Source organism: Homalodisca vitripennis, chromosome 4, assembly GCF_021130785.1.
Source record: "Homalodisca vitripennis isolate AUS2020 chromosome 4, UT_GWSS_2.1, whole genome shotgun sequence".
Lineage (NCBI taxonomy): Eukaryota > Metazoa > Arthropoda > Insecta > Hemiptera > Cicadellidae > Homalodisca > Homalodisca vitripennis.
In genome coordinates, this window is record NC_060210.1 from 170632411 (window position 1) to 170655308 (window position 22898).

The 22898-nt window shown below is 33.3% G+C and overlaps 1 protein-coding gene across 3 annotated transcripts in view; it reads right to left on the reverse strand.

The window, feature by feature from the left end:
* LOC124360602 (bromodomain-containing protein 3-like) overlaps nt 1-22898 on the reverse strand; it is a 129526-nt gene that overhangs the window by 82214 nt on the left and 24414 nt on the right. For all 3 annotated transcript variants that reach the window (XM_046814350.1, XM_046814349.1, XM_046814348.1), the window contains 10 exons: nt 15705-15995; nt 13168-13362; nt 11361-11669; nt 10745-11035; nt 10486-10563; nt 7579-7665; nt 5155-5256; nt 3666-3811; nt 1689-1854; nt 491-1016 (listed from right to left, as the gene is read on the reverse strand). In XM_046814350.1, the coding sequence (XP_046670306.1) occupies nt 491-1016; nt 1689-1854; nt 3666-3811; nt 5155-5256; nt 7579-7665; nt 10486-10563; nt 10745-11035; nt 11361-11669; nt 13168-13362; nt 15705-15995 (2191 nt within the window). The remainder of the gene's footprint in view (nt 1-490; nt 1017-1688; nt 1855-3665; nt 3812-5154; nt 5257-7578; nt 7666-10485; nt 10564-10744; nt 11036-11360; nt 11670-13167; nt 13363-15704; nt 15996-22898) is intronic.

Below are 22898 nucleotides of genomic sequence, written 5' to 3' on the forward strand. Positions count from 1 at the left end.
GTATTTTACTTTCTAAAAAGTTAAATATATGTTCTTTTGTTAAGATCACTTCATTGGCAAAAAAATAAGAACACATTTACTTATTACTAATTCAAAATAAAAAAGTTATAAAATTTAATAGGAGATTCTACATTTTATTCAAATTACGAATGGCATATTTTAGCATAAAACCTCTTCTATAGTATAGCATTTTTTGAAACATCATAAAAACCGGGTCTGACTGTAAAAAAAGGGTTAATAGCAGTTTGTGTGTTTTTGTTTTAATTATAAGGTACAACAAAATAATAAATTTTTATATTTCCAAGTTTTTTTCAGAATACAGATTCAAATCATATCAGTCCCCCCTACGTGTCCTAGCTTAAAAAATAAACCACTCCTATTGTTATCCTACAGTCAATTTATAATTTAATGCAATGGCAACTAGGATGACTGCCAATTTGAATTAAGGGAAGCAAGCAGTATTAGTTATGTAAACATAAACTATGCTCACCAGGTAGCTTGTTAATATCTAAACTGAGTTGTCTCTTTTCATCGTAGGACATTGGTTTGGCATTGTCCTCATCTTCAGAATCAAATGCAGGAGTAGAAACAGCATTCTTTTTCTTGGAGTTAGTTGACCTGGAATTGGCTTTCAGTCGTTTATTTTGTGCATTAGCCCCTTTCCCTGTCCCTCTAGCACCTCCTTTACTCTTGGGTCCTTTACTTGGGGGAGGAGCTACTGGAGGCGCTCTGGTTCCCGCCAGCTTACTACTGGTGTCCAACACTGGTTTAATGTCCGCACTACCTAACGCCGCACTTGTTATATTAGCACCCACCGTATCGTTTACTAACACTCCTGTCCCACCACTTTTTGCCACTGCCGACCTATCACTACTGCTAGGCTTTTTACTCTTTTTGCTAGAAGCGTTTGTTGTTCCGATACTACTATTAGATCCATCCTTGTGTTTTGACTTCTTCTTCTTTTTATTACTGCTTTCTTCAACTAACTTTCTCATCTGCTCCTGCATTGCTTTGAGCTGAAAATAAATTAAATAAATACTATTACTATTATAGTTAGTTTTACAATTGAGTTGGTTCCTGTTTTTAGTTACACACCTCATTTTAACATAACAACAACCACTATTTAACATAAATATCAGTATAAAAAACCAAATTCCTAAAAGAAACAACTCCAATTAAAAACTTACAATTTTATATACTTCTAAAAATTGTTTTAAGAATGATAACGGAAAAAAATAATAACACGCTAATTTAATAATAATTTTAAAAAAAGTAAAAGCGTTTTAAAACCGTAGAGCATAAAACAGTAGAACGCTATTCAGTGTAACACAAGTGGATTACAAAATTCTAGTGACATCATGACAGATTATGTAAATTATTGGCAACTGTCAGCAAAATCTATTGGCTACCTTAGATCAAAAAGGCAAATTTCTTTTTGAAATTCTTTACATGTTTACATAAAAACACATTTAAAACAACATACTATACTACCCTAGTAACATTATTCTAGTTGTATAAGATTTTGATAATCACACTTAATCAACACAATGTAAATTGAAGCCTATGTCATCTCGTTAATTATGGACTTTAAAAATGTGACCTCCTTTTGTAGTATTATTAGAGGTGTGAATATTATGTACAGATTGTGTAGTCTGCATAAATAATTCCGTTAATTGGTGAGTACACACCTGTTCTTGTAATAATAACAACTTTCTAGCTCGTTCATCTTCCGAGTCATCAGATTCTGAGCTAGAACCCGATGATGAACCAGAAGAGCTGGAGGATGTTTTTTCAACCCCTACAGCAGTTGGTGTTCCTGATGAAATTAATGGCTCATCAGGGATTTTGGCAAACCTGTAAAACAGCATAATCTTCCATTAATTACAGTAAATCAACCTTCTTTAAACCATACCCTGCCAAAATTCTCTTTTATGAACATTAATAACATAGACAAGATGAGTTATGCCAGTTTTCTAGATGTCATCAACAATATTATTTCAAATTCAAATTGAGTTAATAACTGAAATGTATGATTAGCATTTTTGGAAAGGAATTGACTACTATAAATTTTTTTCATGTATTCAGAGAAGTAAATAAGTTATTTATTTTGTGAAGTTTTGACTTTAATTCTTAACCAAAACAAGAAATTTGGTTTCAGAAAAATGTTTGAAAGCCTATGCAACAGATTCTACACTGATTGGTACTGATACTGGAACGATGAGACAACAAGCTAGATAATACTGTCTGTATAACAGGTGATATGACTGGCTGTCTCAGATGGAGACAAACATCACCATACCTGAGATAGCCCAATAGGAAGCAAAGAGTGTGAGTGACAGGACCTATCTTACCATTCCTTTCATTTCATCAATTTTCCTGATTTTCTTTGTGATTATTTTGCTAAAAGTAAAATCTAGTCGCTACAGTAAAAACCAAATCTAAATATAAATTGATTATGATTGGGAAAAAATGGCTATGACTAACCTTTGTAGGCAAAACTTATTTTGGCTGAGTCAAGATCAGTTCTAACTAAACTAAGTTTAAACTCGTATTTAAGTTTAAAGTGAAATTAACAAATAACAGTAAATTTAAAGTGAGATTAACATATAACAGTAAAATTTGGCTAACTCATGAAATTTTGCAGAAATGTTATCTAAAGCTTAACAAGTTTTGACTCAACTCCAACATATAAACCTACAAAAACAAAGTATCATTCAATAAAAGCTTAAAAGACGTTATGTCTCTATATAAATGAAATGAAAAAATTAAAGAGGCGGAATTAGGGCTGTCAAGCCCTCTCTACCACTCAACCTCAAGTAAAATTAAACATTAATATGAGTTTATATATTCTATATGAAATTTGTTACTGTTTCTTCCTTTCAGTTTCAACATCCTCTTTGACACAATACAATATTCAAGTTCTTCCTCTGACAGTTACTTAAGGCCATGATTATTTCAGAGACTATCTCTTTAAGATAGGGAAAGTTAGGATACCCCACACAATCAGTATTTTTGAGCATATATTGAAGACTACTTGATTTTACGAGAGAGTGTTGTGACTAAATATGTACTCATATGTGGTTGTCTGGTCAGTCAGTCTTACAAGACTGGAATAGATAGCCAAGCTAATGTGTAGTTTCAGTTATACTCCAAACTAGAACACCTCACAGGTAATGTTTTAGTGACTCAACAAGAGTTGTGTGCTCTGGTGTATCTTTGAACATTTCCTCTTCAACAAAATTAATTTCATATCAATGTCATAAGTAAACTATTGATTTCTAAAACTTACTAAATGCTAATATAAACAAACCAATGTAACAAATACTCTTACTGACCACCAAAGCAACTACATCACGTGTGTTACTATGTCATATGATTGTTTTCAGTTTGTTTCCAATTTTCTTGTTGCCATCATGGTTACCCATAAAACCCAAGCTAAATTTAATATTTAACTTTAATTTTTACCTTTGACTCCAAGATCAATAGACATCTTTTATGGACCAAGAAGAACATATGTATCATGTTTCAAGCCTATAGGACTTTTCAATCAAGAGTTGTCTACGATACATACAGAGACAACGATCCTTGGGAGCATAACAATGCAATATACTACAAACAAATCCTATTAACTAATAATACCAAGCTACAAACAAATATTTTCAAACCTCATTTCAAAGACATCTTGTAATGTTTTGCCCATTTTTACAACATCATGATCAGGTGGATTATACTTGTAGCAGTTTGTAAATATCAATCTCACGTCTGAGGCAAATTCCAGTGCTGTTCTGTATTCTCGATTGTCCATTTTTGCCTGGAATCATAAAATTATTCTAATAACATTTGAGGTTAACATTTATACAACACATTTAAGTAATGGTTATTTACACCTAACTTTCAGCTACTAACTTATTGTATAGCAAATGTTTTAAGTGTGTAAGATTTAGCAATTAGAAAATGTAAAATGCAATTCTATCTTATTTCTGCATTTTGTAACCTTCACTTTAGCATGCACTCAATTTATATTTTATGAAAATCTGTTCATTTTTAGAGCTCTAATAGTGGAACTTTTAACATACTGAAATGATTTAGAAACCTCAATTCCAAGGTTAATCACATATATTTTTCCTCTTCCTTACAAATGATGCGATTAAGTCTGCAGTTGCTCACATTATTGTGAAATTTGAAGTTGTCTTAGTTCTTAAGCTTTATGTGGGTGGTACGTAACTAAAATTGAACCAAGGCCAAAATACTTCAATAATTTAATTGTGTTTAATATGTGATTAATATTGAAATTTTAACTTTTTGAATTTAATGTTTTGACGCACCAGTGTAAACTGACTTTGATATTAATTTGTAAATTTTTGTCTTATTTTATTGCATACCCAACAAAAATATTTTTCTTTGATATCATATGATAAATTGGCACAAATATTATTTCAAACTAATAATTTGTGCTTTAACAAAAATCTAACATTTTGTTGACTGATTCCAGATTATTTTTTTTTAATGGCTGAACCACAGACTGTGTATGGAGGAGTAACAATAATTATTAGATTAATTAATTTCATACCGTACTATTTTTAACCCTTCGACTGCCCTTAGTATTTTCCTTAAGCAGTTTTTTTCCAGGTTTGCAAGCTATTTTTCTACAATCTGTAAAAAATTGTTTTTTACTGCACACCTAACTGTATTTGGTATCATTGAGTAAGAAATGTTTTTTTTGTTATTTTCATGCAAAAAAGGAAGAGATGTGCCTGGAAAATATAGTTCAGTACATAAATTGTTTGTGATACTTGATTGTTTACGTATTATAACATATGAGATTAAGCGGGCTGCCCAATCAATGGATATCTATCGATTGGTGTTCAAGCAACAAAAATAAACAACGGATATCCGCTGAATGGCAGTCAGAGGGTTAAAGAGAAACAATAATTATTACACTAATTTAATTTCATACCAATTTTTTAAATTTGCTAAGTAAGAGGCTTTTATTTGTCAAGTTATTTTTGAGTTTGCATATAAAATACCATGCTAACTTTTTAAGTCTTTAATCATCTTTTGACTATTATACATTACCGTATTACAAAATCTATTATTACAGTATTACAACAACTTATTTAATCCCTTTAAAAGTTTTACGAAATATCAACTTACCTTAACAGTACCAAGATCCATGGGTTTCTTAACGATTTCATGATAATCATGTAGTCCCAACCACTCAGCATCAACTGGCTTATAGAAGGGCCAAGCATACCCCTGCAATTAAGAAATGGTTAAGAGATAATTTGTCAAAATTAACATAAATAATTGTACTTAAATTAAATGCATTTTCCTGACCACATCAATAATACATCTTCTTGGCAATAAGTTGCAATTTGACTGTCATCAAATTAAATTTTGATAATTTTTCTGTATACTCTTACGTTTTTTATTTTTGCATTATAAATGAAATGAAAATTCCTTTATTTAAACAGGCAAAGTTAGGGCCTCATGGCCCTTTCTTACACTTAACCTGTCATAAATGTGATGTTGTTTAATCTCTCTACCTGAAATCCAGATGTTGAGGGTGATATGAGATTATTATTATCCAAATCTCTTTCTTTGTCACATTACCACAGTTCAACTGACCTTCCATTGGTGTTATTTCAAAATAACTTATAAGAGACCTCTGTTAGAACACCTGTGTTCCCAAGTTGTGTTAGAAAAGACTTCATAGTCCTATCATCACCTTCTCAAAATACAACCTCTTCCTAATTATCTTAAAGACTCACTATTGGTATTGTTTCAAAATAACAATCAAGATGTTGATCCTACATTTTTGTCAGCACTTCATTGTCCTATTTCATTCAGCTAAAATAAAACCTACATTTTAATTTCAAGATATAAGAGTGGCGTGTGATGCTCTAACATGTTAGATTGTGTGATGCTCTAACATGTTAGATTGTTACTAATCTTTGTTGCTTAATGTACTTACTCCTATGACATTTTATGTTCCAATTGAGTCTTAGCCGTACCAATAATCGCCCTTCATCTTTTATTGTTTCCTTCATATTTGCCCTGTATTATTAGCCTTTCTTTCCCTTATAGCTTTCCAACAACAATTTCTTTAAAAGCGAGCCATTTCTTCAGAGTATGTCTGTATTTTTAATCTTCTACCAATTTCCTGTTTTTAATCATTCGTAATTTGAAAATAGGACCACTTCAGAAACCGATCATCATCAAAAATAAAGTTTGATTGACATTGGAAAGGTATGTAACCTTATTTAATTTCATAGTCAACTATCAACCCAGGTGGTAAATCTTGTATAGAATTTCCTATGCAGACCAAAAGATTTTACATAAAATTTATTCTCAAAATCAAACTTTGTCAAATTTTTTAATATTCAATGTATCTGCACTACTACAACAGTAAAGAACATATTTTTGTATGACAATAATGAAATACAAGGCCTATCCATAAAGTAGATCTCATTTTGCTGTGAAGGCGCTAGGGGCAGGATTATCGTGACCATTTGATGTCAGGTCATTTGGAGATCCAGTGGTATTGGAGATGTTCAAGTCGCTGTTTGTTGTTTTACAATAGCAGTTTAAAATGTATGATGCAATTGAAAATTCCTTAAGCTGTGAAGTGCAGTCGGTAATACGGGTTTTGTTGGCTTCGCACAATAATCCAATTGAGATTTACTGTCAATTCTGTGAAGTTTTTGGGAACGATGTGATTACTAAAGGAGGAGTGCATCAGTGGTGTATTAGGTTTAAAAATGGCTGAAATAATGTGCACTATGACAAACAAAGTATTATGGACTGTCAAGTATTGTGATGACGAAATTGTCTCTAAAATCGATGACCAGATTAAAGAATACTGCCGATTCACAATAACAGAACTCTCACTTAGTTTTCCTTAAATTTCAAGGAATTTGTTACATAAAATTGTTAAGCAGAAATTAAGTTACCATAATTTATGTGCAAGATGGATACCGAAAATCAACACACGGGAAATCGGACTCGAGACGTCCTGGATGCTTTTAAGTGTTAAGTGTTTCCACATCTGCCTTAACAGTGTGGATCTTGCACTCAGTGACTACCACCTGTTTCCAGTAATGAAGACTTGGCTTGTGACACAGGGCTTTGATTATGATGTGGAAGTACATGAGTGTGTGACTACCTGGTTAAAGTCTCAAGCGGCAGAATTTTATAATGCTGGAATTTCAAAACTATCTTGCTGCTATGTGCCTAAATTTGTATACCATTTTTTTCTGGAAAGTTCTCATATACGGCCTTCTTCTCCTAACAACTGTAAACTTTTATTCAAGTTAATGTCTTTATTAGGTGTTTTTTTCAATGTATATTTGATATAAACTGTGGCTTGTAAATATAATGTTGACGAATTATCCACACAAGTAACAATCCATATGCATAGAGACTAAAATTTCAAGAATAAACATTCAGTTAATAGTTATAATATTTAATAGAATAACAAAGGTTCAATTTTAACAATAACAATAATTTTAATAAGTTGTAAAATATAGCTATTTTATAAAACATATGCATATAAAATAGAGTTCAAAAGCAACTTACCGAATGTTTTTTTGAAAAAAGTTCCTTCAAAATGTCATTGCAAGCTTTCAATGCTTCAGATAACTTAGGTTTGGCATCATTTGTCATCTGAAAAAAAAAAACAAATTAATTAAGTTCTCTCATTAAACGATTTTAATGAATGTAACTGGGAACTAAGACAAAGAAACATACCATATTACATATATACTGAGTAATAATTATTATGTATTACCCTAGAGTGATTGCACAAACTACTAAGTACCCTAAAATGAATATTTTCACCAAAATTACTACTGTACTATCACAATACTTTCCATTTTATAATAATAATACAACTTTAGTAGTACTTTTTAAACTTGTTTCAGCCTATATGCAAGTATTTAACTACGTAAAAATATATAAATGTGTTAAATAGTTTTAAAATGTAAAGTATTTTTGATATATATGCAAAAATTAATAAATAATGTAATGTAGCAAGTATATTTTTGCAAGCAATAATTTATCCATCTATAAAAATCAAAATTGTTTTCAATGATGCATAATACATCAATCTAAGGTGAAATAAAAAACCATACTACTCACATTAATTAATGTTGTACAGATTATAGATGAATACATGTATTGCTTAGTTGCATTATATCTTTGCATTAGGTAATGAGTTTTCAGAGCTATACCACACGTAAAATTGTAAAATTATGATTTATTAAAGAAATGCAAATTTTTCCTAAAAAAAAATATTTCCAAGAAATATTTAATAACACCAACTAATTGACCAATAATATTTCCCTGGTTGAAAAATTATTTAAAATACTTTTTTTACAATATGGCTTTCTTGCTGATATATTTTGCTATTATTGAAATTTTTTTACTAAATTTAAAATAAGAAGGTTTTACATAACAATGATGTTGTTAATGACGAGAAAGTTTATTACGTAGTCAGGACATATGACCAAAAGAGAGGAACGAAAAATGTAAAAGAAATATAGACAGGAAATTTAAGAGGAAGGAAACCTTTTGGAAGGATCAAATAGAGAGGGACTGGCAGGTACGAATGAGAATACTATAGACTGTTTGATGAGGCCAAATATCACCTTGATATCTATAGCCATGGGATATCAATAGGAGTAAGTAAATAATGGTGTTGCTAATTGTTGTTATTATTATGGTGATAATTGTTTTATGTATATTCTAAATGATTATAAGAGATAAAATCTCTAAAGACTGAATTAATCTTGAACATGGATTTCTTTCTTATTCACACCCTAAAGAAATTAATTTAGCAATTTTGGCTGGATTTGGGTTTCAAACTGTAATTTATTTTATACTTTTTTATCTTCTGAACAGAAAACTAAACATATGTATAATATTTACAAATAATATACTTAACATATGCTGGTAATATAAACTGCAATAAACAATGTTGGATTGTAAATACAAACACAACTTAATAACCACCAGCTGACTTACTGACTAAAAAGCAGCTATACTGGTAACTGGTCAAATGTTACAAGTTACCTGCATATTGGATAATAATAATTTGATCTTAGATTTTGCAGGCAAACTCACTCACAAGGCAAAATTCGAGCCATAATCTGTCTTGTAAATCACTCAGAAATGGACACTTCCTCTAACCTAACTCCTTTGCTAAATTACAAAATGAAAGTTCCTCACAAGCCAGTAATTACAGGTCTATCTCCCTCATATCTACATTCTCCAAGCAAGCTTAAAGTTGTTCTAAAAAAATATTAAACCACTGTACAAAACACTGCACAGCTAAATAAAGCGGCTTCGAAGCTACTTGAATGGAAGGAGTCAACTATGTAGAAATGGGAGTAATTAGGGAAGCAAGATCTATTTTCAACTTGTGACTGGATGAATACTTCAAGGATCCGTCATGGACCCTGCACTCTTCATTCTTTATATAAATAACCTACCTAAACAAATATGTGAAGATTGTCTCCCTTTGATATATACTGATGATACAACCTTGGTGCTTAAAGAACCGACAAGTGATATTTTGGCTGTGAAATCCTTTGTAAGTCTCAACATTGTCCACCAATATTGCCACAACATTGACCTAGCAGTTAATACAACCAAAACATCTCAAATACGTATTGGAAGAAATATAGACCAAGTTCCCCATCTACCACACGTTAAAATCTGTAAAGGCATCACTTTAGACAAGAACCTAACTTGGATACCTCACATAAATAATCTTTGCATAAAACTTAGCAGCAGTCTTTTTGCAATAAGACAAATTAAATAGACTACAGATGACCAAACAACTATCATTGTCTACCATGCAATGTTCAAATCGCATGGGATAATGGTCTGAGATGGAACCTCTGTAACTAATTTACAAAGAGTCCACACACTTCAGAAAAGAGCAGTCAGAACTCTGGCAGAGCTGCAAAGACTAGATAGCTGCAGAGAAAGGCCTTTAAAACTCTCAACATTTTGCCTTTTGTAAACGCTCCATATCATAGAAGTGATTAATGCATGTAATAAATTAGGACTTTGTAAGGCGAAATGATGTTCATCACTACAACCTTGGGAACACATGTTCAACCTGCTTGCACATTGGTAGTCAAAGAATCTATTACTCTTTTGGAGAAAAAAAACCATCATACATTGGTAAGAAATTACAAAACCAAGTACCTGCTTAACTACGAACCAAGAAAGGATTAAGGATGTCAAGTCTACACTGCACAAATGACTCAGCTATAGGTTCCTATAATCTATAGAAGAATTTTACAATTTAAATTTAGACCTTGTTTAACTTAAATTCTGTACATACTACTGATGCTAATACTCTCTAAGAATATGTTAATAAAATCTATTTGTTTCCATAATATGATCTTACTTTACAAAGTAGATATTTTCAAGGTTAGTACTTTTTCAAAATATAAAATTGATTATTTTATTGACCTGGTTTGATGCATTAGGTGTTCCTACGGACAAGGATGCTTGCTGTACAAAGGGCACTCCATCTTCCTGCCGTTGAGGCTAAAAATACAAAACAATTTAAGAGATTGATAATATTTCATATTAACTACATAACAGAACAGAAACCAAATTTAGATATATATACTTTCTTTCAGATATACTAGAATTCTTTTGATGTATCATGCATGTTGTAAAGAGACAAATGAAAGTGGACACAGAATTCATCTTCTAGTCTACTTACTTTTTTTATTTGTCTTCCGGACTCTCTCCGAGTACCAACTTTGGCCGCCTTGGCGTCTGCAGGAGTGTAGAGAGGGTCAAAAGCTGCAGGTGTAACAGGCGTTACAGGAGGCGTTGGCGTTAAACTATCCGCCTTTCTCTTGACGCCTTTTTTAACTTTCGTTGGTGTTGTAGGAGGAATGATGATACCTTTGCCGCCTCTGTTTGCTACGGCATTGCTGCCACTGCTGAGAACAGGAGTGGCTTCAACTGCGGGTTGAGCTGTGTAACTACCCACTGCAGGTGCAGCAACCTAAAAAATAAAACTAAAATAAGTTTCATGTACAAAATCTGGTTCAATCTGAATTATATCTATTATTTAAAAATATTAAAAACAAAGTTTGTATATCCATAAAATAGTGAGTGGTTGTTTTATTTTACTCGTCCAGAAAATGGCATAATTAATTTTCTCCTCATATTTCTTTAGAGATGAATGTATCTCCTACCTTATCAGCAGATGTGCAACTTTATATATTACTTGTTAACAACTTTGTTCTCAAAACATTTTTTATGTACTATTCCTAATCTTTATACTTTGGATTAATAACAAGTTTATTGTACTTTGTAAAGCAACGTACCTGCTGTGGTAGTGAGTTGTGAGTTGCTTGGGTGGTAGGAACGGTAGTGGTGGCCGTGGAGCCAGGGATGGGAGAAGGCAGGTGAGGTGCAGCAGCAGGCAGTGTCACTGAACCGGTGGAGTTGGGAACCGGTACAGTACCAGGTGAACTGCTGGTGGCCGGCCTCCCTCTTCCAGTTGCCCCAGGCAGCACAGGCATACCAGGTCCAGCCCCTCTACCCCTTCCCACTGCTCGATTCTTCTTGGCTGATTTCTGACCTTTCGGAGGTGGTGGATCCAACTCTACTTCCTCCTTTGGCATACCCGCAACCTGAAGTCATAAATTACACACAGCTCAGTCTTGAAATATTTTTTAATTACACAATATTCAGCTTTTTATCAAGCTTCATATAAGGCTTCAAGCATACTCGCCGTCTTGATATGTATTTCTGATGTTATAAACTAAACAATGGTGATACATCAGCTGATCAGGGCTTATCCCAGTGATTCCAACTTAAAACCATAATATTGCCAAACTTCCCCTACCAACAGTTTTTTCCCCAGAACAATTTGTCTCTTTAATTATTGAATGACCCTCGTAACTCATGCATCTAACTATTTTACATCCTGTGGTGTTTGGAAAATATATATATATATATATATATATATATATGTCATTGATAAAAATAAGGGGAATAAATAATTACCATCACTGCACTACCATGGGACAGATTGCAGTCTAGCAATGTGGGGTTAAAAGTTTGTGGTGTACAAATTTCAGTATGAAACCTCAATTTTGCCCGGTACAAAAAAACTAAACCAAAGAATACCATACTACTTCAAAGGAATTTTTAAAGGTTCAGGAAAACTGATATATTGTTAGTATTACAAGTCATATCCTCGACCTTCAACTTTTAATTACGAAAGAAATGGTAAGTTATAAAATCATGACTTTATATTGTATTTTAAGTATGTACTTCTATTGTTATTGGGATTGAGCAGCGATATCAAATATCGGAATTGACCCATCCCTAATAAAAATTCCAGGGATATCATAAAAATTCATGCATAATACTACAACAGTAAGCAATTTACTAAAGAAGTTACCGAGGTGCGGTTAATTCACGATATGTAAAATAAGTAGAAAGTGATATCCAACAGTACCTTACATAGTTGTCCCCTGAATGCAAGCATAATTAACGTAATCAATTAACGTAATCTTAAATATTTTGTGTTGGCATAAAGATGATACCGTTACACAAGAATAGATTCAAGGTAATTATAAAGAAAATAAATATAAAAAGATAAATACTGTGGTTCAAGCACCAAAAATGTTTGTTACACTGAAGTCATGGACTATTAAACAACACGATATAAGACTCTTTATGCACATAACAATTAGATTTGTTATGAACAGTTCGAATTGTCCGATCGATCATCATGTGTGCAGGAAAGAAATTATGGGATTTTCACCAGAGTCCAACCAATACCGCTATGACAAAGAAAACTGCCTTGTGTGGGGAATTCGGCCAGCAGGCCGTCTGCTAGCGGTTTCCTTTAGTCCCACTATTTGAGGCAGCTTGTAAAGTGAGCTTACAAGCTTGAGTGTTGTGTATCCAATCCCTAAGTATTTGAGCTCGATCTTTATAAGGTGATATCCAAGGCAAGTTTGATCATTATAGACCAGAACACAGAGAACTAACATACAAGCATTAATTTTTTTATAACAAAAAATATAATATGCATATTTGTTACATTAATTTAACTGTTGATATGCTATTTTTATCCTATTTAATTCTATTACACAGTATAAAAATTAAAATTCATGCCTTAGTTAGGAACAATTTTTCCAGTGTTTGGGCCATCACTACTACATCTTCACCAGGTTTATTGTAGACATAACAATTGGTGAACATAGTGTTGAAGTCCTGAATGCATTCTTTACCACTCCAGTAGTAATTGTTCTCCAAACGTTTCTTTATTGTTCCTAGATCCATTGGTTGTTTTATCAATTTATGATAGTCCTGAAACAAGCAAGTAAAAATTAAAATTTCAAATAAATATTTTTGAAAAAACATTTAAAAAATAATAAATAACTATTCACCATCGTCTATGTGTAAATTTCAAGAGAGATAGGAATGTACGACATACATGTCCAGTGGCATAACTGTGGGGGGATGAAGGAATAAGAATCTTTGAAATTAAAGAAATATTTGTATTACTACAATTCAACTTGTGTTATACACAGCTGTTAAATGATTTATTCTGAATTAGACGTATTTAATTTCTTCAAATTTAGATTTATTCCATATTCCCCAATGTTGTGTAATCTTCAATCAGTTTCATACCCCCCCCCCCCCCTCAAAGACTATTCCTAAATACACCACTGAATAACTCTACCTAAGACTTCACGAAAACAAATAAAAATGTTACTTTGTATGTCTCTATATTTGTACCACTTGATTAGTTTTAATTTTTTGTCAATTGAAATTTCAATACTTTAATGATAAAAACCATTTGAAAACAATACAAAATCATGTGTAATATAACATTACTTACTAAAACGAAACTCAAAACATAAACATAACCTTACTCAGGCAATCTTCAAACAAACTACAACACTGTCTTCATGGACTCTCGGACGTATAACTGGCACAAACACCTTCTAAACATTTTCTTAAGTGACTGGCATCAATTTATTTTATAATTTAATATCTAATATAACTTAGAAATTTTTTAAATTAATAAAAACGCTCAATTATATAACAACAAAAACGCTCTGCTACTCGTCACAACATCGTAATCGTGATCCAACTAAGTAAGTGTTGTATTTTAGTTAGTTGTTTACATCACCTAACAGCAGTACAAAGTAGAAATAATAGTTGAAAAGGTTCGGTCAGTTCATGTATTGGCCTTTGGTATGATATCAGCCAATATGGGATAAGTTATAGAGGTACTAAAAACGAAATAGAAATCGTCTCTTCCAAGACTCTGGCACTTTTCGCATAGGATGTCACTCTTGGGACTCAAGTGTTTTTTTAAAATTGTCTCGTAGCAAGATCCCTAGCACTAAAAAGGTTAACACATTACGGATCACTGACGAGCTGGGCTCGTCACGCAGCGGCCGGGCCTAACTTAAGCGGCCGGTGACGAGCTCAGGTCACAAAAGCGGTCTGCTTTTAAATTTCCCTCCAAATAGTTCTGTTAATGTCTGATAGATCGGGCGATCGTCTTCACTTGTGAACTAAGAGTGTTTAACAATGGTCTACGTTTAGAGTTTTCAAAAGTTTTATAAATATCCTACAGATCGCAGTTGTATGTCGAAGTTGAAAAATCATTCATATGACTTTACTCTCTGCTTTTTAGCGCTTCTGATTAGGTGTTTTCCTCAGTTGTTATTATAATACTTTTGAGGTTAGTGACACAACTAAACGACGCAGACGTACATGTTGGTGGGTTTAGTCTAGACAATGGCCCGGATGTTGCAATCGATTCGCCCGAGCCGCTTTATTTAGACTATGATTCAGACATCTACCCGGCCACGCCGTAACCTTGCCCGCGTGTGATCGTTCCTACATCACGGATACCCCAGCAGGCCCATGTTCCATCTGAACGAATACCTTTGCAGCTGAATTTTCTAGTATACAATAGCGAGCGATACGATGTGGCGCACCATTGCTATTCGTGCGGCCGCTGACCGTGAATTAATTCGCGCCCGCGCGCGCCAAAACAATACGATCCGCAATGGGTTAAAATAGAAAAAGTAATCCTTTTAAGTTATACTCTCTTACTAGTAGGAAGATTAATAAATATTCGTCATTAATAACTAAAATAATTTATTTTTTATCATAATCTAAAAATTTTGTTACAGTATGCAATGGTCAGCTATATTTAGAAAGCTTTGGTTAAGGCTTATTAGTTGTCAGATGACAGCTGGGCTGTCAGTTACTAAACTACAAATACACTGCTAGTACCAGTCAAAGAAGAAGGACAAATTATTTTTATCTGTAACAGATGCAACAGAGGTGTAAACCCTCATCTGTATTTAGCTTATCACAGTGTCACGATTGTATAAAAGTTAAAGCTTTTCATGTGACATTTGGTTTGAGCAAAGTTGTGGAGTAAATATGACACAGACAGAACAGTTAAATTATTTAATAAATTTTCCTCATTCACCAACAATGTCAATGGTTTGATAATGTCAGAATATACCAATTAATTTTAGGCCTTGGCTACGAGCAAAACAGTAAATGTATATATTTCTACATTGGATATCAACTAGTAGTCTGCTAGGTGTGGAACTTAAAACTGTATTTACGACATCATTAAAAAATTGCTAAGATGAACAAAATAATTTATAACTCACAGGAAGGTTCAGTTTGTTGGCATCGACAGGTTGCTGCAACGGCCAGGCATATTGGTGTTTCCAAACCGGCTTAAGCACAAACTTAGAGATGTACTGAAGCTGATTGGTATTCCGCCCTGGCCGATGTTCTGGAGGAATGAAAGGTGGTTGCACGACCCCATTGATAGGCTCAAGTCGAGGCTCATCTCGAGGTGGTGGCTCTTTCACTTCCCGCCTCTGTGCTGGGTCGCACGCACTGGCATTGACTCCACCTCCTGCAGCAGCTACTGTATGAGCTGCACTAGTAGAGTTCTGAAAATTGTTTACATAAGATAGTAAATAAAGTAACTCTTCATAATTACTACGTATTTAGATTCTAAGGTTACCTATTTTAACTAACCCTAGAATTGGCAATCAGTGCTTGTTTGTTGTTTACTACTCATTATGGTTAGTTCTACTACAACTACTCATCATACTACTCAGATATGATTGACATTTCTATTGTTTAAGTTTGATTCAACTGATCGATTATGTAAATGTAATATTCTTTATTGCATTGTCTTAACTGTTGTCTGTTTTTGATTTCAACCTTGTCTAACAGGGATGAACCCATTTTTGCGTGTTACTGTAATTTCCTTGTTAACATACTTCTAGTATGTACGTGGTTTGTAATGCCTAATAAGACCACAGCAGCATTTACTTGAACTAAACTAAAAACTCAACATAACAGTAACTCTGTTTTATTGACATAGAATTCTAATATTATCAAAGGATTTATCGAGTGTTCATATTACGCAATCAACACTTGTTCCTTGTGAGTTTTATAGGTTCCGTTCAATGATCTAGAGGTGTTATGTCTTTGTTTATTAATACTATATTCAGTTGGTGTAGCAGATATAATCATAATTGGATTTACACGGTTTTGAATTTAGACTGTGCTAATATTCTGATGAATTATTTGAGTGAGACCATTTAAAATAACTTTAAATAATTGGAATATAGACACAATTCATCATGCAATCTTAAACAGGTAGTTGAGCAATTGAGGAAAAAAAGAATTAGTTTCAGAATTTTCTTACAAGATATACATTTTATCTGAAATATTGCCTCCTATCTCTTACCAGCAATCTGCAAGTGTACACAAATATTTTTAACATTTTAAACTGTATTACAATACTAAAATTTAAAAATCCCTATGCTGCACTGAAAAGTAAGTTTCTATCCAAAAGAATTATTGTCACCAATGTCGGCAAGCCAGCGCAACAAATTAACAAAGTTTCTACATTTGCTACAAAATCAATGATACTTTTTGTTTAGCCAATGTGCAATTTATCACAGCAGTTCCATTTGATTTCTTACATTCCTGATTTAGGTTCATATCAATTTTTTTTCCTTGGTATTTCCTAATATTTGTGACAACTAATTGTTTGTTTAATAAGGATAGATTCGTTTGAATGTTTTTTTAATTGTTCTCTTTAATTAATTTGAATTAATACTGTTTGTTGTATGAATAAATTCTTGTTTGTTATTTTAAAGTGATGAAAATATATTCTAACATTCTGTTAAAAGTCTTGTAAGTGATGCAGAGATATTCTATGTGAATTGAAATTACATGTTTTTTGTGTGCATGTGTTTGTGTAGTTTTTTAAATGATTTGCAATACCACAGGCAAATTAATTTAATTTTGAATCTGCATTTCTGATGAGGCACTACTGTGCCGAAACGTAGAATTTCTCAGAAGCACCTACAAGACTGATATTTAACAAAAGGTAAGAACATGATCCGTTCAACTCACGAGGTAAAAATATGTTCATGTTGAAGTGGTAGTAAAGTTGCTTTGGTCTTTCTGAGTTTTTGTTTTATTGATTTGTGAAGTATGGTGTCTATAAGTTCATATGGAAATTTCATGGTGGGATGAAATTTAGAGTCAAATTTTCATTTTTGTATTTTGCAAACATATATTTTGGACATCAACAAATCATATCCATTTTCTTGGGAAATTTTTCAATTTAGATTTAGTTCTAGTTTCAAAATAACTCATAAAAACGTTTTCAACGAAACGTCTGAGCATTTCTCATTGGTGTACCATCATTTTAAGTAGCCTATATTAGGAATCTTTAAATTGGAATGTATTCCAATCTATACACAGTTTATCAAAATAGAATACTCACTGATTAATTTTTTCAACTTTTGGAAGATAACCAATTGATATGAGATGTCCACCTTCTTCTAGAACAATGGCTTTAATTTATTATTCAAAATTATACCACTTCTTGAGAGAAAATGAAGGAACATTTTCTACGAAATTTCCTCTGAAGATATTTAGTTACAAAATGCTTTGCACAAAACAAATTTATATTGGAAACTGTGTGCATATTATTAGTATCATTGAGAACCTATATAAATAAATGCTTATCAATTTCTTAAAGAGCGCAAATTACCTTATTATACATTATAGTGTTAATTATGACATCTAGGCAATACAAAAGACATCACATAAAGTCTTTCCTTATTTTTGTAATTTTCACGCACCCTTCAAATGGTTGAATAAAAACTAAACATTAATTTGTATGTCTGTGAATGATGATGGACATGTGGCTGTTCTTACCCTCATGCATGTGGCTGTTCTTACCCTCATGCATAGTAAATCTAACTATACTATATGATGTTATCAATTATTTACCTAGTGTATGAAACTTGGATATCATAAATTTTATGTCTGCTGGGTATTTATACTCTATATGATGAACTCGAAACGATAAGAATGAGATCAGCCCTAGAGTTCTTACTGGGTACAAATTTCATAGTCTTGTTGATGAAACATCGGTTTCTTCACAGACATTCAAAACCCAGCTTTGGTGGGGAGGGATGATTCAATGTGAATGTAGAGTTTAACTCTAGTTCACCTTCCTCTTAGTGCAGCGTCTGAAATCTCATACTGTCACAGACTTGACTCCTGGAATCTCAAGTTCTTCTGAAGAGGTAAAAAAAGTCGATAATGAAGAAACTCAAAACTAACTCTATGCATAGTTTTGACATCAAACGCAACAGTACTACAAAATAAAGAGTAATCTAGGTAAAGAGAAATTTTCATTGTTTCATCAGATGCACTACAATGTTTTAGACACGATCTCAAAGGACAGTGGAGCAACTGTGTTTTTTACACAGAGGTAGCTACTATGGTGGGAAGGGTTAATTATATTATGTGAATTTCGAGTTTAGCTCCAGTTCACATTCCTTTTTGTGCAGCATCAGGGATCTGACTGTCATGTTCGTCTGAAGAGATAAATAAAAACGACGCCAAGAAACAAATATAAAAACACACTCAGTATTGTTTTGACATTTGATTGTTTCACTAACTCTCAGTAGTCAATATTAATGTAGAATAATATATGAAATAGTTTTAGCATTAAATAGCTATTATTTAAAAAGATGTAAGAGTTGCAGGTACTCTAAACCAAAATACACACTTAGCAGATTTTAACCAAATTGCCTCTAAAAGAACGTAAACATTGTGTTGAACATATATTGCTTAATACATAACAAATTTGAAGAACTTATTGTAATGAAAACAGGAGTTAGTCAAATCACTGTATTGCTATGTAAGCATTGCCTAACACTTTCATTATAAGCTACATTAAAATATGGAGATGATGTTCTATATAGTGGACGTTGTGAATATTTACCAGACATCTATTGTCTTTTTATATCAGACACAGGAGTTAAAAGGTTAGAGACCAGCGGACTAGAAAGTCCACAATGTTATTGAAAGGAGTTAATACTTTTTATTAAACTTAAAAGAAAGTTCAAAATTTTTAAATTAAATGTTTAGAGGAATAGACAACCTAGCTATGTTATTATGATTTCCAAATGCCAACAAAACAACTGTAAATAAGGTTATTTGAATAACATAATTGTTAAACCGAAATGATTAGAACCTAGATATTTATAGGAATAATATTACTTGAATTACAGGCATAGAAAAAGGTTAAAAAAGTTCACTAAGAGCCTATAGGAAATACAGGAGTTTAATCCAACAAAAGATCATAGTAGTATTTTTGCCACAATTTTAACCCTTAGCATTCATAATGAAATTATGGAACTGATCTCCCAGCTCTTAGTGCTCTTATGGACCATGACTGTTTACCGTTTCAGCTTGGTAATTTATGACCGTGTCCTGTTCCTCAGCAAACCACTGTGGAGCATTTAAGTTTTAATCTAGAGATCAACAGCATCAATGCAGCGTTTTGCTATCCTCAAATAAGCACTGATTATTACAGCAAACATCTCTCGTCCAAATTTCATAAAAACCAATAATTTATTGTTGAAAAAATAACTACAGTTTATATTATATATATTTCGAAAATTCAATTCAATGCCTAAACAAGGGCGTATCTGACTGTATTCAAAAATTAATGTAAATGTTATATAATAATTTAATATAAAACATATCATTTTAATACTTGACACACAGAAAAAGGTATTTCTTTCAAATAATTGCATAAAGTATCTAATCTAGGCTTTGATGCCACACAATGTACCATTTTTTATAATCTTTACAATTCTTAAAATTTAAAAATACCATACAAACACATTTACTATGTATTTTAACCCTTTGAGTGTCACAAAAAAATATGTATGAATTGCCAGCATCTACCCATTAGACGATCCATATTTGATTTTTATTTCATATAATGTGTTTTTGTTTTCATTAGTTAACTATTCATGGTATACTATAAATATCGAACTATCTATGGTTATCAATTTTTCTTTATCACTAACTCCCGTCAGATGTCACACTCAGTTTGTCAGTTGTCACTCGCTGCCGGCTCCTATGCATTTGTTTCAGTTGTTTGGTTATGTTTGCTGCGTTTGCATGTTTAAAAAAACAATGAGTATAAGAAACCTTGTTAATGACAACTATGATATACGAGGGCTATTCGGAAAGTAGATTACGTTTTGGAATTAAAAATTAACAAAGTATAGGAAACATTTTTATTATACATTTGAAAGCCACATTTAATACTACTTTTTAACATAATCGCCATTCAAATTTAGGCACTTATCATATCGATGGATGAGCTTGACAATGCCTTCCTCATAAAATTCTGCCACCTGTGTCTTCAACCAGTTTGTCACTTCTTGCTGCAGCTCTGCGTCGTCGTCAAAGCGCTGCGTTGCCAGCCACTTCTTCATTGTTGGGAACAAGTGGTAGTCACTTGGTGCAAGATCCGGGCTGTATGGTGGATGAGGAAACAACTACCAGTGGAATGATTCGAGAACTTTACGTGTGTGATTTGCCATGTGAGGTCGAGCGTTATCGTGAATCAATAGAATTTTCAAGCTCAACTTTCCCCTACGCTTGTTTTGGATCGCTCTTCTGAGGTTGATTAACGTTTGACAATACCTTTCTGAGTTGATTGTAGTGCCTCGTTCCAGGAAATCAACAAGAATTACACCTTTCTTGTCCCAAAAAAACCGTCGCCATATCCTTTCTTGCCGACATCGTTTGCAAACATTTTCTTGGTTTGTGAGGGGAACTTGTGTGTCCCCACTCCATTGTCTGCAATTTGGTCACGCAGTTAACATGTTTCATCGCCAGTTACGATGCGATCGAGTAGTGATTCACCCTCTTTGTCGTAAGCATCCAAAATTGTTAACGCTGCAGCCATGCGCTGGTTTTTGTGGACATCGGTCCGGATTTTCGGTACCCATCTTGCACAAAACTTGTGGAAGCCAAGCTTATCAGTGACGATTTCATATAACAAAGTTCGTGAAATTTGAGGGAAACTAAGCGAGAGTTCCGTTGTGGTTAACCGTCGACTTTCTCGGACCTTTGAGTCAACTTTCTCAACAAGTTCGTCAGTCACTATGCTGGATCTTCCACTTCGCTTTTTGTCATGAACATTTGTTCGGCCATTTTTAAACTTAATGACCCATTGTTGCATTCCACCTTCAGTGATAATGTTGTTCATAAACTTCACACAACTGCCGACAGATTTCTATAGGCTTACAGTTTTTTACAGTCAAAAACCTAATTACTGCACGCACCTCACAGTTGGCGGGATTTTCAATTGCAGCAGACATTTCAAACAGGCACTGTGACTAGATGCGTTACACCGCTAGTACGGCTGGATAGCCACTGAGCGGTGGGACGTCCTGACACCAAGATGGCCGCGCTAGTCCCGCCCCTAGCGGCCACAGCGCAAAACGTAATCAACTTTCCGAATAGCCCTCGTATTAGATGCCCTAGATCAAACATGTACAGCTGAAGATATGTCTTATCAGCAGTGGACTTTGTGATGAGTGTCTAAAATGAAGAGTGAGCAAGCTAAACCTTTCAGAAAACGATACTAATGATGAGTACATAATTGATGAATTTATCTAGTGAAATTGATGACTCAGATGCTGACCAGGATTATGTGTCTTCTCTCTCCTTCTCTGAAGGACATGATTCTCTCTTTAAAGCCAGACCTGGGCCTTTTACATTAACCCAGCACAAGAGACTCTGACTTTTAGGTAATAGTGATGAGCCTGTCCAAGACTCCGACTTGGTGGACAATGAGTCTGTTGTGGATGAAAGTGAACCAGTTGCAACACACCTTGCCTGTCCAAGTTCTAGATTCTCTGTTACTGGACTGCAATCAGACCCTGTCCAGAATGAAATTTTGACAAATAATGAACCATCTGAGCTGTGGGTAGTAGAAGTTGGCCCAGATGATGCCTTTCCTCCAATCTCTATATCATACAGTGTACTTTCAGGCCAGCAGCACATGCCACCTCCGCAATCTAGGCCAACATATTATTTTTACACGTATTTTACAAATGTAATTGTTACTAGTTTGGACCTAGAAACTAATATATTTTCAAACCAGTGCATTTATAAAAACTCCACAAAAATAGTTCTTAACTAAAAGAATGGGTTCTTGTATCCGAATATGAAACCGAAGCTTTTATTGCCACCATTGTGAACATGGGTTGTTGTACGATTACCACTCATTTATCGGTTCATAATTCTATTTTCTGAACAGATTTTGTTCAGGCAGGTGATCAACCATAATCATTTCTTAGCTTGTTTTGAAATTTGTTTGTTTGGTAAACAATGATTGATTAGATTGCCAATCGTATGACTTGTGCAAAATTCCAACCAAATAATTGACTATGGTGACTTATTTAAATACACAATGGAATATGTGTGTGGTTTACACAGCCCAC